The sequence below is a fragment of the Lipophrys pholis genome, assembly GCF_963383615.2.
Source record: "Lipophrys pholis genome assembly, chromosome: 13".
NCBI classification, from domain to species: domain Eukaryota; kingdom Metazoa; phylum Chordata; class Actinopteri; order Blenniiformes; family Blenniidae; genus Lipophrys; species Lipophrys pholis.
In genome coordinates this window covers 18,556,564-18,571,598 of record NC_137632.1, presented here as the reverse complement: position 1 = coordinate 18,571,598, position 15,035 = coordinate 18,556,564, and the positions used below count along the sequence as shown (strand labels likewise).

Here is a 15,035-nt window from a genome sequence, read left to right as displayed (position 1 = left end):
AGCAAACAATAAAAAAGTTAGAAAAATACAAAAAACAACAAAACAAAACAGCTAAAGAGTCTGTAATGGAAAAGTGATGAAACAGCCAAAGATCTCAAATTTCTAACACTGCTGAAAGGCAAAACCAGCAAAAACAGGTACGAATGCTGATAATGCAAATAGTTAAACAGCTAAAACTGCTGAAGACTGGAATTAATTCTCAATGGCTCTCAGTTGTGATCCTTAAATTTCATGTGGTTCTGCTCTTGGTGAATATAATTCGGTAGAAAGTGAGCAATGACAGGTCTTTTGGTCCGGGCTAATGCATACGATTCCCCACAGGAAGCTGCAGTATAGTGATATTACCCACAAACTAAGCACATTAAACAATTTATACTATATAAACATTTTAAAAGACATTTATAGTAAGAGAGAACATTTCGAGAGTCACTTATGCTTTCAATACGAGCGATTGCCAAACCTTATTCCCTTGAGATTCAAATGTTCGACCCTAGATAAGGCTTTGGACTCTTATTACTCCGTTTCGGATTGATCAAAATGCTACAAACACTCTTGACATAAAAAAGCATGAGCTTTCAAAAAATAAAGGAAAGGCAGATCACCAAATATTCTTTAAATATCAGAAAGTTTTCTTTGACATGTGCCGATCAAGCATTAGACCCCATCTCCGGTGACCCTCCAAGGGGGTCTCGGACCTGGTAAAGAAGGGGCAGGCAGACAGGCGGAGGAGGGATGACATTTCTATGTTGCTGCTTATTACGTTTTCATATTGCAAAGCTTGGTTGCTTATTATACTCTTCTTTAGTCTATGCATAAATAGGATCGTGTGTGTGTTTGTGTGTGTGTGTGTGTGTGTGTGTGTGTGTGTGTGTGTGTGTGTGTGTGTGTGTGTGTGTGTGCGTGCGTGCGTGCGTGTGGATGCCTTTGCATCAGTATTCTTGAGAAAGCTAGCCAGTAAGAATAACACAAAAATGAATCAATTTCTTCTTATTCCACTCAAGCTGTGAATCACTTTAGAGGAATCATTCAAAATATGTCGCAGCCTTGACCAATGCAGAGTTTTTCAAAGGGACTCTGATTTTTATTGGTTTCCGCCAACAGAGCTGCTATTCAGGGCCATACAAGAGGTCTTCAAGTCCCCAGAACCCGACAAGTCAATAAAAGAAAGTTGGAAAAAAAAATTCAACAACTTTACAATTACTTTGAAAGTTAAGGGGGGAAAGTCTGAAATGAGCCAGAAAAAGTGCTGTTTTCAGTGTTACAATACACAACATATTCTAAACCGGAAGATCTGATTATAAGAACATATCAAACGATCTATTAAGGTGGACTTCTCCAAGGCAACAAAATTAAACTGTATGAACTTTACCTTTAAACGTTGTTGTTGAAACATGTTATGGAAGATTACTATCCTACATTCTGAGCAGTTCTTAAAAGAAACTGATTTATGAGTTAGTTCAGGATTATTGAGATGCTCCTTCTTCAGTAGGGAGAAGTTCAGTGAAGTAGGAACCGATTTGGGTAACACGAAAGCGAACAGTTGTCCTATGAGCAGGCTGGAGAGACAGTGGGTTCACAACTATCTCCATGTACTGTGAAAGCCACAAGTAACAAGCCTACTGAAAATTCAAATTGTAACTGCATGGTTAATTTAATGTTAGAAATCGTTTACTAGAGAGTTAATGCCAAACAGTAACACCGTTACTCACACGTTGCTTCATAACTCGTTATTCCCAACACTGCCCACCAAGCTGAATTTGATATCCTAAAATGTATCACGACTTTTTGTCGAAGTCCGAAGAGTGTTTCATCCGTTTCTTACTCATTAAACGTTCACTAAACTAAAAGGTCTTACATCTGCTAATTGCAGCTGCTAATGTTTATTCATTGCTCTGAAAACTGATACATATACAGTAGCTATCCATGCCACTAATTTAATCATTCTTCAGAAAACCTCAGCTCGGCCTATAGAATTTGACTTGCAGCCCACCAGAAGCACACAGTGACAGACGGGCTGAGCTCTGCACACACACACACAAACATGTTTGGTGTGTGTGCGTTCAAGTCCACTTTGTTTTCTGTAGATTTATCTTTTAACCACCATCAAACTCTCCTTCCTTGCTGACAACTGAAACCACTGACATGTAATTCTTCTATGGCAGCTTCTACAGAGCCAGCTATGTGCTGCTTGGCTGGATTAAAGCTATAAGTAAACTGTTTATTCAGAGCTTTCTGCCAGTCTTGGTGTCATTTCCACAATCTGCTTCTGAGCAGTGGAAGCAGTTCTGACTTCAAAACAGCATAAAAAGGACCCATCATCGCAATAATACAAATAACATGACATGTTGTTGACTTACAGGCCGTAGGCAGAGTTGATGTCCAGGCTGGTGATCTGCTGTGGAGGTTCTCCGTCGACCCACAGCAGCTGGATGACCAGGTCAGACTGATATCCAGGAGGGACCCGGACCATTCGGTCCTTCACCCTGAAACAGAAGCACAGGTGAGACTGGACTGTATACCTTAACTTGGTGGTGTGACTTAAAAAACAAACTACTAATTAATTAGGGCCTGGTTAATTAATCAATCACAACTGCTATATTTTCTCACAGGCCACTGTAAGCAAATAACAGCTGACTGACTGCAAGCAGCATACACCCTGGACAGGTCCATCACAGGGCAAACACAGAGAGACAGATAACCACAAATGCATAAGCAGAATATAGAGTCACCCATTAGCCTGAAATTACCCTAATATTTTAACACTTTGGAAAACAAAAGTACTTGGAGAAAAATCCCACAATCACAGAGAACACGCAACGAAGGCCCCAGCAAAGTCTGGACTCGAACCACAGTCTCTGGCATTAATTAGTGACGCAGCGCTCTACAGAGGGCTGCGTCACTATGCAGACCCCCAATGTTACTCCATAATTAAGGAACCCCCCCCCCCACAGAAGATTAAACAATTCTTCGGTTTTATATGCTGTGCAAATCCTTTTCCATAATAAAAGCAATGGGAAGCGTTTCTATAATTTTGGCAAAATAATTGCCTTAAATGTAGTTATAATGGAGGATTTTGAAAAAAAACCAACCTATCCTCATGCCCTCTATTTTTTTCACTGATTATTATAATGTGAATCAAATCAGAATGATTCGAGCTAAGTTTGTGAATTATAAGGGCCAAGTCTCGTACTTTAAGTGATATTATTCAAATCCATAATTGCATACGTGATAAAATTAGTGATTAAATGATCGCTGATGATTAATCGCCTCCAGTGACTGTAATTTGTGTGAAGAAGTCTTACTTGAGGCATGGGACGCTGTCTTTCATGCCCTCCGGTGTCCTGTTTCCGGGGCTGGCTGGCTGTTGGTGGTGAGGCTGGGGCGAGTGGGAGCCGGACTCCGAGAAACAAGGATTGTTCTCATTCTCTGATGGGGAGATGACATCCTCTGGCTCACACTGCAAGCGCACCTCTAATGACTGGGGATGAAATGGGCACAGAGATACGGATGAATGTGCAGCAGCCATCATCTCAGCCATCAGGGCAAAGGGCTCGACACACTGGCGTAGCATGTCAGAGCAGAAGTCAAAACGAGCAGCATTACATTTGCTCTCTCGACAGGGCCATAAATACCCTGGATTTTACCAGGGTTTTACCTGGATTTTTCTTCTTTTTTTTTTTAAAAGATTCCCATTTTACTCACCACTATCTGAGTGTTCGCATCGTATTTGCTGAAGCGATACAGGATGATATGAGCCGAGATGCCAACCACACAGAAGATGCGACTCTGTGGGCACCAGCTGACCATCTGGACAGCGAAAGGGTCTTCTTCCACCAGCTCAGCAGAGCGGCCCTCACCCGGCTTCGGCTTCTCAAACACTTTGGAGGTCTTCAGCTTGTATAACATCTGCAGTGTGACTGATATGAGAAAATGTTGGTGACAAATGTGAAATTGAAAGACCGTGTCTGTCTAAACATTTATTCCCAACGTTAATAAAACTGTAAGCGATTCTCGGCACCAGTTCCGAGGAGTCACTGATGTTTTGCCTGTCTCCACCATCCAATCTAACATCAATATTTTCATATTCTGAAATGATGTCTCCTCTCCATTTGGCGAGAAGTTTTCAAGCTGTACAGCTATGATTAGCCCAGCTGTATAAAATGCATTAGGCCACTGATGCGTCTGGTGGAGAGGGAAGTGATTTTGACCATAACTGGCTGATTTATTTTCCATTTCACCTTTGCCTAACACACAATATGATGCTCTGCTTCTATCTAAAAGGACATTTGAAAAAAGCAGCTGTTGTGGATATTCAAGCGCAATATAAGTGGTTGGTAGTGACGGAACAGGCTACAACTTGGATGATGTACATGAAAAAAATTCCGACTGTTTAATGGCAACGACATTTTATTTACTGAGGTCAAATATATTGAGAGAAGGTGAATGTATGCAAATGTATGGGGAATGTGGGATGGGGTGTTTGGCCCCTGAGGCCAAGCTAGTCTCACTTTGCAATGAAACCACCCATTTACATGCGTTTTGTTATTATTTTCTCGAAGTATCCACTCTCAAATGTGACACGACTGCAGGCAATTTATTGACCTAATTTGCTTTGGAGTACCTCATATCACACAACTGCTATTAATTTGCTTTGCTATGCTTTATTTCAAGCCCACGGCAAAACTGAAAATACTCATCATGGAATATGAGGGGGAAAAAAATGTGTTTACTCGAGTGAGCTGTGTAACAAAAGCCTGTGCCGAACAAAATGTATCCCCTCAGTGAAGCTGCAGGAGTGACAGAGGAGCTTAGGAAGAGTACTTACTTGCAGATGCATCCCAAAACTTGATTGATCCATCAGCATGTCTGAACAGAAAGAGAAGAAAGGACTTTCTGAGAGCAGATTGGCAAAATCATGGGGAGAACCTTTAACGTTTAAGGTCCAAATTCTGAGGTGTGCTACCCTTTATATCAGAAGCTCAAAAACATTTTGACCACTCAGCCTCACAATCACACCGACTGCCCATGAGCTATCCATATCAAGTAGTCTTTTTGGTTGAAAGCTCAAATTTTTGAATACATCATAAGATATAATTATTTACAGATGTTGGGATTGTTTGGGAAAAAAAACCCAGTTTGCCTCCACTCCTGTTTGTTTGACGCTTTAAATTTTAGAAATGTGGTAATTCTTAATATACAATCTGCAGCCTGAGCCGTTATGGTTCTGCACTAAATCGTATTTTAGGACTTAATTTGCCTCTATTCCATTTATAATATATTAAGTTGTGAAAATGTGTGTTTCAATAAAAACCTTTTAGAAAAGCCATTGCACTCTCGAGGGGAGACCTGTCTCTAATTTTACAAATCACTGCTCAACAGCTGTCTTAGAAGTTATTTGGATTATTATCTTGATGCATTTGGTTGGAATTATTACCCTTTGCATGTATCCCTCTGTGTAAGAACCTGTAGTTGATTCACGCTCACACTTATCATGTAAATCAATCAACACTTTTCCAAGTATTAAGATGTAAAATACAATCAAGTCTCTACAAGCTTATAGATTATATAGTATAGACCTTGACTGTTGGCCTTTAGTCACCAACATCATTTTAATTAAGCACGTGGGCCAAGTCTGAGACTCCCCTGAGAAACCTTTGGCGACCCACATCACATCAGTGATTTTTCTTTTTTCTCCCAGTGAAAATGAACTTGCGTGTGCTATAATTTCATAAATTATTAGGGAGATTAATAAGGATGACCAGGCTGAACAGTTAAAAAAACACTCCCAGCCTGAGGTGGTCGGCTGGCGGCTTAAGAAGTAAAGTTCAATTTGAACAGTTCTTTGTGGCAATAAAGGTCTTATGATCTAAGAGTTTCCTTGTTCTTGGGTTTTTTTTACTGAATAAAAATATTCTTAAGGACTCAAAGGGCCGACTGCCACTGATATCCAAGAGTGTCACTGAGAGGCAGACACCCCCTGGGGTGCAAAGCTTCGGAGGAGGTTAACGTCTACGTCTGGCTTCTAACAAAAGAGAGTGGGCTTGTATTTCTTTGTGCTGTGTGTTGTTTAAATGGCTATAAACATGAGATCTAAACAAAGTCATAAAGTGTAATGAGCAAAACACTACCTTAAAAATGTAAGAAAAAATCCTCGTGAATAAAACTGATATTGATCATTTATCCAATGAGACTTGCAGTGTTTCAGTTAAAGACAACAGATGGGAACAATGCTCAGCCGAGAGATGAGCGACACGTCGCTCGCTACTTTATTATATATTGTTGGCGATACAGCATTTGGGTTAAAGTCATACTGAGTTGAAGGCTGCTTAAATAATGTGTTTTGAGAAACACTTTGCAAAAAGTGCATTAAAGCAAAGGTATAAGTTTAAACTTTGTTTTTTTATGGTCAGAGTTTATCGTTCCTGTCTTCTGATTATAAAACAAACCAAAAAAAGTGTTTGGCCCTGAAAATAAATAAAATGTGACGTCGTTCGACAATATGGTTGACTCACCCTGTGATAATGATCTCTGGATAGGTGTGTGAGCCTAATGTCCACGTGCCCCCGCTGACTGGCCACTCCTGACAGGGGCACAGAGGTTGCAGAGGTTACAGAGGGTTGATTATAAAAAAAAATAATAATAACTATCTACGATATTGTGTGCTTTCATTTTTCTAAAACCACACTCTGCTTTGATAAAACACAAAACCAAACTGATTAAAATGACAGACAGGTTAATGATAGCCCATCCTTTCAAGTACAGCTGCAATTACTGTGGAAAATGAATTAACCTGATGAAATCTGAACAGCATTCATCGTATAGTTCAAGGCGGGAAACCTTGAGAGATCAAAAGGAAATAATTTTCTTACAAAGTACAGATGCATCATTACACAAGCGTCTTTGAAAACAGAGTATAGAGATATTTCTCTTAAACATCGTAAAGAGAATTAATTACGAAACAAGACTGAACTGGAAGAGGAGTTTAATACACTCTGCTCCGAAATCCTTGTTTGTACCTTTTGGCTGTAGCCAGTCTTCTTGTGTTTGGTTCCTATCGAGTAGAGGATGGGGATGATGTCTGGTGGACAGTCTGCGAAGTAAGCTGTGCAGGTAACTGGAGACTCATGGATATCCATGGGGTAAGGGTTCTCAAAGACAGGAAAGCTGCAAGATACAAACAGTGTGAGGTGGTATAGTCTGTCTTAAAGAAGCTCAGAGCATTATGAAGGACACGTCCCACAGTGGACAGTCCCTCTTTGAACTGCTACTGTCAGGCTAAGCATTCAAAACAAGAATAAACAGACTCAAAAACTGTTTTTATACAAACTCAATGCAGCTACCAATTACCCATGGGGTGCACGTTTTTAGTTAATTACATGATTATGCAATTTTGGTATTTGTGTTAGCTTTTTGTAAGTGTTACCTATTTTAATATTCTCTATCTGTACCCCGCACCGACTCGGCTGCACTTTCCATTGTATGAAGCAATGACAATAAAGAATCCATCCATCCATGAGTCAGGCAATAAGGCAGGTGATGTGATGGAATATAATCATGCATGAAAATGTAGGAACACATCGACGACTGCAAAATAAGACTACCTGTGTAGATGTTTCAAATATTAATTATTCAATATATATTAAACAAGCCAGGTGAAGACACCTGCCGTCCTTATAATGAACTATTTATACATAACTACTGGCTAATCAATGAACCGGCAAAGACAATCTGGACATGCTACTACTTGAGATCGTTATCAGGGGACCTTTATATCTATCGGCTGTAATTAGGTAACCTCATTTACTGAGCAACCTCATTTTGACCAGTGTATTTCTGCTTCTCCGTCACACGCCCTGGCCTTAGGTGTTAATCTCTTAAAAAATGCACCACATCCGTATAGTTGACCGTGACTTTCATACTTCTGAATATGCAATGTAACCGGAGTGGCATTAGGTTCACCTTAACAGCAAAGTGACATATAAATGTCTAATGGATAACATTCATAGGAATTCTATTCTTACAATAAAGAGTCTAAAAGTTCCAAACTAAGTGCTTGCACTTAAGAGCTTCAGACACAGAGGAGAACAACTTTTAGATGGCTCGATAGGGAGATTGATCAATCTCATTGCGAGCTGACCTCATACGCATCAAAACATGATAGTCGATTAGTTTCAGAAGTTTCTTCTGACTTGAACTGACAGATTTGCAGCTTATTTCTGCCTCACAGGGTTATTTTAATATAACCTCTGATCTCTCTGTCAACCCAATGTATTGATTTCGTTCATTTCGGAGTGATGATGTACTGTATACCAAAAGTAGAGGCAAGGTGATGCGATTCATTCATTGCGATATCAATCGCATACATCTGCTGTCTTTAAATATCGTGAAAGACTTACTTGCTCTGTGTCAGATCCACAACGATGAGGTCCTTCTCCAAAAGCACAACCACTGCGTAAGGCTCCTGAACCTCTGCAACACACAAAAACAAACACAAGGGGATGAAGCTTCGTCCATATCTGCTTGAGCTAAATATTTGGTTTCGCAAGACATGATTTGTGTTATCGTGTCAGTCATGGAAAATCTCACAATGCCTGAAGTGACATTCAGTAATCTGTGCATTTTGATGTATTGTGCTTGTATTTTACTTTTTTATTCAGGCATCAATAATAATTATTTTCATCTTATCACATTGACTGATTGTTCTAGATGTTATAGCAAACACAAGCTGTGACCAAGTGCAGTTTGAAAAACTAATCACATTCTTTATTTGAGTGAAAAAGTACTGGCTCCAACATGTACTCGAGTACAAAAGGAATAGGTGAAATCAATTGCATGTTTAATGATCCAAATGCCTTTTTTTAGGGAATCTGTTGTAATCCTATATTGTGTCAGCATGGATATGCCAGTTAAGCACTGAAAATGACAGATCATAATTGAGCTTGTATCATAAGCTATTATTTGTGAAATGGCCTTCAATCATTATCGATGTAACTTGATCAGATTGATGACGGAGAACCACCGTCTGCTTTGATCATTTCACTGTGATTGAAACGTCCACATAAAGGTTAAATCAAATAATGAAAAATTTTTGACAAGCATATATATTTGTGTCCAAAAGTTATCAGAAAAGTCTACAACAACCAAAAAAAAAACATATATAGGAGAGATAGAGTGAAGGAGCACATTTTTATGAGTAGGGCAAAGTAATAATTTTGGAATGATAATAATAAAGCACACTTTGTGAAAGCAACAAATTAATTACAGAGAGAAACCAACAGGAATCCATAATATGTTTTATGTATTTGTGCTTCTACTTACTCCTGAAGAAAATCTCAGACTGTCTTTAGCTTTTAATTGCTCCACAGCCACAAACTGAAGTTTAGTGCTGACTGCACACAGTGGATTTATGGAGCTTTTTGGCTGAAATGGTCTGAAATCAACTGAACCCCCCCCCCCCCCACCACCACCACCACCACCACGGGAACCAAATCTCTGAGCATGACTTTAAAAAGGCAAAGCCACTGAGCTGTGTACTGAATGACTCTGTGTGAACTCACCATTGTTGTAAGGGGTCTCACAGAGCACCATGAACTCCACAATAGGATAGTCCATCTCCAACACAGTGATGGCCTTGCCATGCATGATGGTTAGAGTTGGCCGTCGTCCCGCCTTGTCATATGAAAGACCCCCAGAGAAGATAACAAAAGGCTCGCTGTTGTGAAAAGAGCACAGAAGATTAGGGAGAGTTTGTTCTGGACTGTATCAATACGAGTTTAGATTAACTAGGCAAATAAATAAATAAATGTACAATATGTTGAAAATGTGATGTCATTGTGATATCATGTGCATTATGCATGATGCAAAACCCTGAAATTTTTTTATTTATTTATTTTGACTACAACAATTTGCACAGACGAGCTGGAGCTCTATACGGCAATCCCTTTGGTATGGCATCAACAGTTTATACTTAACTTCATTACTCAAACATTATGTCGAACCTCGTGGAAAATGGCAGGAGTAAAGATCTAAATGCACACAAATCTAAAAAAATATGACTTAAAAACAACAAACTTAAGTTTCTGAAACAGAGATTGTTGGAAATGCAATTAATGAATTATCGACTGTGTGATTCAATGTGTGATAATCAAAAATGAAATGGCATCAGGCAATAGGGAATCACTTCATTTTAGAGGAACAAACCTGCTTCTTGAGGTCTTGTATTCCACCTTGAGGATGGGTTTACACGACTCCTTCTTCCCATCTTTCTGTATCTTTCCTGGATTTTAAAGAAAATATCAGTATTTACACACCAAATCACAATTTGATTCCTTATCTATTTATCACACATCTGCTTATACAAATACACACATTTTGTAACACATCAGTGATTCGATCAGTTTTCCTTTCACGCTCCAGTCAGCCACATTGATTCACTCCTTTGTGTGAATTTTGAAATTACTACAGTACTCAGTGCCTCTGAAACTTTATAGTGTGTACCCCCTGAGAACACATTGAGCTCTCCAAATACTATGATAACCAATCTGAAGGTAGCAAGCTTATCTGATTAAAGTCATCATAACCATGTGCAGAAACCGATTTAAACTTTGTGTTAAATTATGCACACATGAAGTGCATTAACGTGACATAACGGGCTGACATTGAGACAGAAATAAAGGTAATACTACTTTAATTATGAGTTTCACATCTTATACTTTTTACTCAAAATGTTGTACTTTTTGGATAATATTAGATATTTTCTATTTCATTACATTTTCAAAGGTTATACTGCTTTCTTCCACATAACAAAAGCGGGAGCTGACAGTGGTGGTAACAAAGTTTTGAAGTCATTTTCAACGGGTGGGTCCCAACCAAAGTGGGGTTGCAAGGAAATCTTCAATGGCTGGAGGGCATTTGACTGGGAAGAAAAAACTAAGCAAAACAACGTGATTTTGTCTAATCGTGCTCAATAGGTGGCAATAATGTTTTGACCACTTTTTATACTTATTGTACGTGGCTTATCACAGGTTCAATGCAGAATATATCTGTTAAGGATAAGCCAAGATAAATACATCTGTGTTTTGAACATTAAGGCGTTGGAACAGTAAACTGGCTCATGAACCGACAGTAAGGAAACATACAGGGAAGTTGCTGTCTAATTATTAATAGTCCCTTTACTTCACGTTAATCAGGACTTTTTAGTTGATGCTATTCAGTATGGTTCCACACTCTCAGGCTTTCCCTCCACAGCATAAAAAAGGCTTAACAATATGTGTCATTATAAAACCGATAATGACAAAGTTCAAGACTCCACTCCACCGCGAAAATGAGTGTGTATTTTTTTTGTTGCTTTTGTCACGTACCTCTGTGTCCTTGGCAAATTTTTTTCTGTGTTTGCAGTTCTTTTTAGGGAACAGAAGACCATTATGAGAGTTGGCTCTTTAAAAAGAGCTATTTTTCTCCTGCCACTCAATGAAAAGATTTCGCTGTTGACACAAAGTGTTTCTCAGCTGAAACCTTGGGTTTTTCCGTGTGAGCATAGTATTGTCGAAAAAAAAGACACTTTCTGAAAAGTACTTTATGAAAAAAGAAAAAAAAATGAAAATGCGAAAACGAAGATAGAAAAAACCTAAACTTGTAAACTACAAAAGGTTTACTGCCTGGAAGCAACAGGAAAAAAAAATCAAAAGTCTTTAAATATTTCTGGAGACTTTTTCAGATTAATTATTGCTGTGACAAATTCGGCAAAGTTGTTAATTCAGAGGAAACTGTATATGTGCCTGTTGAGTGTTTTCAATGCTAGCTTTTCCAAGAAGCAGACATTATTTTAAATAATTAAAAGAAAAACTGCTGAATTGCACATAATAAAACATTGAGCAATGTTTAAGGTCAGCTTCTAAAATTATTTTATAAAGCATGTTTAGGAAAGAAAAGGTTTGATCAATGAACTGTAGAACTTGGAAATATGTTTTCCAATTCTAATGATGCAGAGATCAACAGCTTGCAGTAAATAATTGTCATAAAAAGCACAAATCTGTAAGGCTATGACAGAGTTCTCAGTTGTTTGTGGGATCAAAGAGGCTTCTTAAGCTTTTTGTGAGGTTGTGTGTGACACACTCTTCTTTATGTCAGTCTGGGTTGAAAGGATGAATACGACTTTAGCTGCAAGGAAAAGTCTAGAAAAGAAAAAAAACAAACCGAACAGACCGACTTCAGTAGAACAGAGGTCGTTTCATTGTATAGTCTAATTTGAGTAGCTGTGCCATAATTGCCTGTGTCGACTCTCCATGTTACACTGCATGCTGATTCATTTAATCAATTAAAAATAATGGTGCAGATTTTTGGTCCTGATGCAAATCGATTTAGAAATGCTTCCTGTAAGTATTTACTAAGAACTGCTGTACGGCTATATCATTGTTGAGGCTAATGGATTGATTAAATGTGGTGGGGGTTATACATTAGTAGTGCAGTCATTGTGTTGCTCCAACAGAGGGTCCAGGGTGAGTTAGAATGTAGGCCACCACAAATCCTGTCGTTCGCAATGTGACATATGAGCCAACTACGAACAGCATCCAGTAAACGAGGCACGTGAAAGACCCTATGAAATTATGAAGACGTTTCCCCAGTTTTAGTCTTCTTCGAGATGTTTTGTCAGTCATTTATATTTTCATCTGTGAGTTTAACGTCACATCAAACAGTATCAAATGCCTGATGACTCAATCCTTACTCAAAGGCGTTTCGTGGTTCCGAATCCAATAAAAATATTTTTTGTTTCTATGAAACATCTAATCTGCACCAAACAGCAGCGCTGGCTTTCAATATTATCTCAAACAGGTGGGGGTGTGTGTTGAAAGTTGAAACGTCCCTCTACAAATTTGAACTGCTGCTACCTAATATTCTACATGTGAATATATCTACAAATCAATCAGAAATTTGTTTCATGTTTAGAAAACAGATATTAAACAAATGTGATCGGCTGGATAGCTAAATGACAAACTTGCACTATGGTGTCAGACATTTATTTTGTTAAATCTATTTATGACTATAGCTGTTTTCTTACCTTAGGTCCTATTTTCTGGGGAATATTCATTTTTATCTCCCGTGGTCCTCTTGCTATCTCCCTGACCCCGAATGAAACCAAATATGTTTCACAAAAACAACCTGCTCGAACTCATCCGGAGCTTCAGGCTGTTTGCTCTGTCTGCCTGCCACTCATGGTCCTTCCCTCGTGCTCTTCCCGTTTTGTGATTTTGCCTGAGATCGCAGCTCACGCTGAGGAAGCAGAAACCTGACGGGGTCAGGGTGACTTGCCAGAACACAAATCAACCCGGCACGGGGGAGAAACAGAAGGAGAGCCTGTGAAATTACTTTTGGCTTCACAGTAATTCAACTGAACCTGGGCTGAAGATTCTCACCTGACAGTCAGACGAACTGGCACTGACAGGCCGACCGGGCGCATCGCAATGATAGTCATTTTCGGATTAGCTTTGTCATGCGTTGTAAATGTGCAGACACCCTGAAATGACTGTGGTTGACAACGACGGAGCTGTTGGCTTAAAACGACTCAAATACAAGCAGTCCTATCAGACCGATAGCCACAGGCTATCTATGTTAATCTTACATGGTACCACACATCCCGATCGAAACCAGGATTATATCACTCCTGTACCTGATGGACACAGACACAGATGAAAGATCTGATAGGTGATTAAGCTGACTTTTCCTGGAGCTCCTTAAGGTTTTCTTCAAGAAAAGATCCCACATATTTAGAAAAAAGGATTTGCTCATCACAAATTACCTGGTTAAATCAAGGTTATATACAATCAATACACAGATCTGTCCTCTGGTCTTTAATTTTGGTGGTATTTGGACTGTATTTTAGTAGTGTGTTTTATCCTATAAGCTGTTCTCACTTATGAATCTCTTTTTTTCTATTTTTCATATATGTGAGTATAGATATTTTTTAATGTAATAAATTCATCTTAAATGTATATTAGTGGCCACTTGTATGTTGCCTTTAACTGAAGTAGAGAAGCTGAGAGACATTGGCGAGGAAGATTTGAGTGCAGTATGTACTGCATTACGTATGCATGTACTCTGAACCATCTTTTACAGCAAATTCTATTTCTGTCTGCTGTAGTGGAAATGAGCCCAATGGCCCAGTGGACCCGGGGTTGGGATTATCAAAGCCTTCTGTGAGTGCGACTCTCACCATGAGGGAAGGTGACTTGGAATGGCTTGGTGGTGTTTCTGAGGTTCCACAGAGTCAGGCTGCCATCTGAGTGACTACACATGAACTGCTTCCCTTCATGATGCCAGCTCACAGAATGGATGGCCTGTACCAATGAGACAGGGAGAGGGGGGTTATTTTTAGAAGGTGTCAGTAGGTACGTTACACACAGTGAAACATTACAGGCAATTCAGATGTTTTGAATCCTCTCCAGCACCACCAGGGATGTGTCTGATTGGCTACGAGTTTGTTCACAACATCTTCACCAAACAAGAACAAAGAATTACAGCAACACATGGTATGGCCACCAGAGAGGGCTGATCAACTGAGATGGCCTACATCCAAAGACAAAACTGCTGGAAAAGAAAGATGTTTGTACCAACATATCAGCAGAAACACACCTGAAAAAGTCACCTTTTGATTGTTGACTTTTTATTCTATATGGTTTTACTTATCCTTTAATGTCTTTTCTATTACCCATGTTTTTAGCCCTCTTAAGATGTTTAAACTGCATTTGTTAAATTGCATCTGTCTTTATCTTTTATATATTTTATGTAACCGTGTACACTGTGCACTTTGTCATCATATTTATCCTTTGTACAGCACTTTGGTCCACTGTGGTGTCTTCAATGTGTTTGATAAATAAAGTTGGATTGGATTGGACAGAGACACTGTGGTGGTGTCTCAAAGACCTGGTCACAGTTATTATCTCTATTAACAAAGTAATGGCCAAAAGAAATGAAAACACTTTTAATTCACTTCGTCAAATAACCTGTCAAATTTCTTGATGTGCAGCTGACACAGAAAT

General features: G+C 39.0%; 1 protein-coding gene across 1 annotated transcript in view; it reads right to left on the bottom strand.

Annotated features, from left to right (window-relative positions):
* Positions 1–15,035, bottom strand: part of stxbp5l (syntaxin binding protein 5L) — a gene marked incomplete at its 3' end in the record, with an annotated part of 148,567 nt that overhangs the window by 31,412 nt on the left and 102,120 nt on the right. Inside the window, exons 8-17 of the mRNA XM_080478208.1 lie at positions 14,210–14,333; positions 10,201–10,276; positions 9,558–9,712; positions 8,397–8,469; positions 7,017–7,164; positions 6,513–6,580; positions 4,826–4,866; positions 3,703–3,917; positions 3,303–3,478; positions 2,358–2,483 (exon numbers count right to left, since the gene is read on the bottom strand). Of these exons, the coding sequence (XP_080334334.1) occupies positions 2,358–2,483; positions 3,303–3,478; positions 3,703–3,917; positions 4,826–4,866; positions 6,513–6,580; positions 7,017–7,164; positions 8,397–8,469; positions 9,558–9,712; positions 10,201–10,276; positions 14,210–14,333 (1,202 nt within the window). The remainder of the gene's footprint in view (positions 1–2,357; positions 2,484–3,302; positions 3,479–3,702; positions 3,918–4,825; positions 4,867–6,512; positions 6,581–7,016; positions 7,165–8,396; positions 8,470–9,557; positions 9,713–10,200; positions 10,277–14,209; positions 14,334–15,035) is intronic.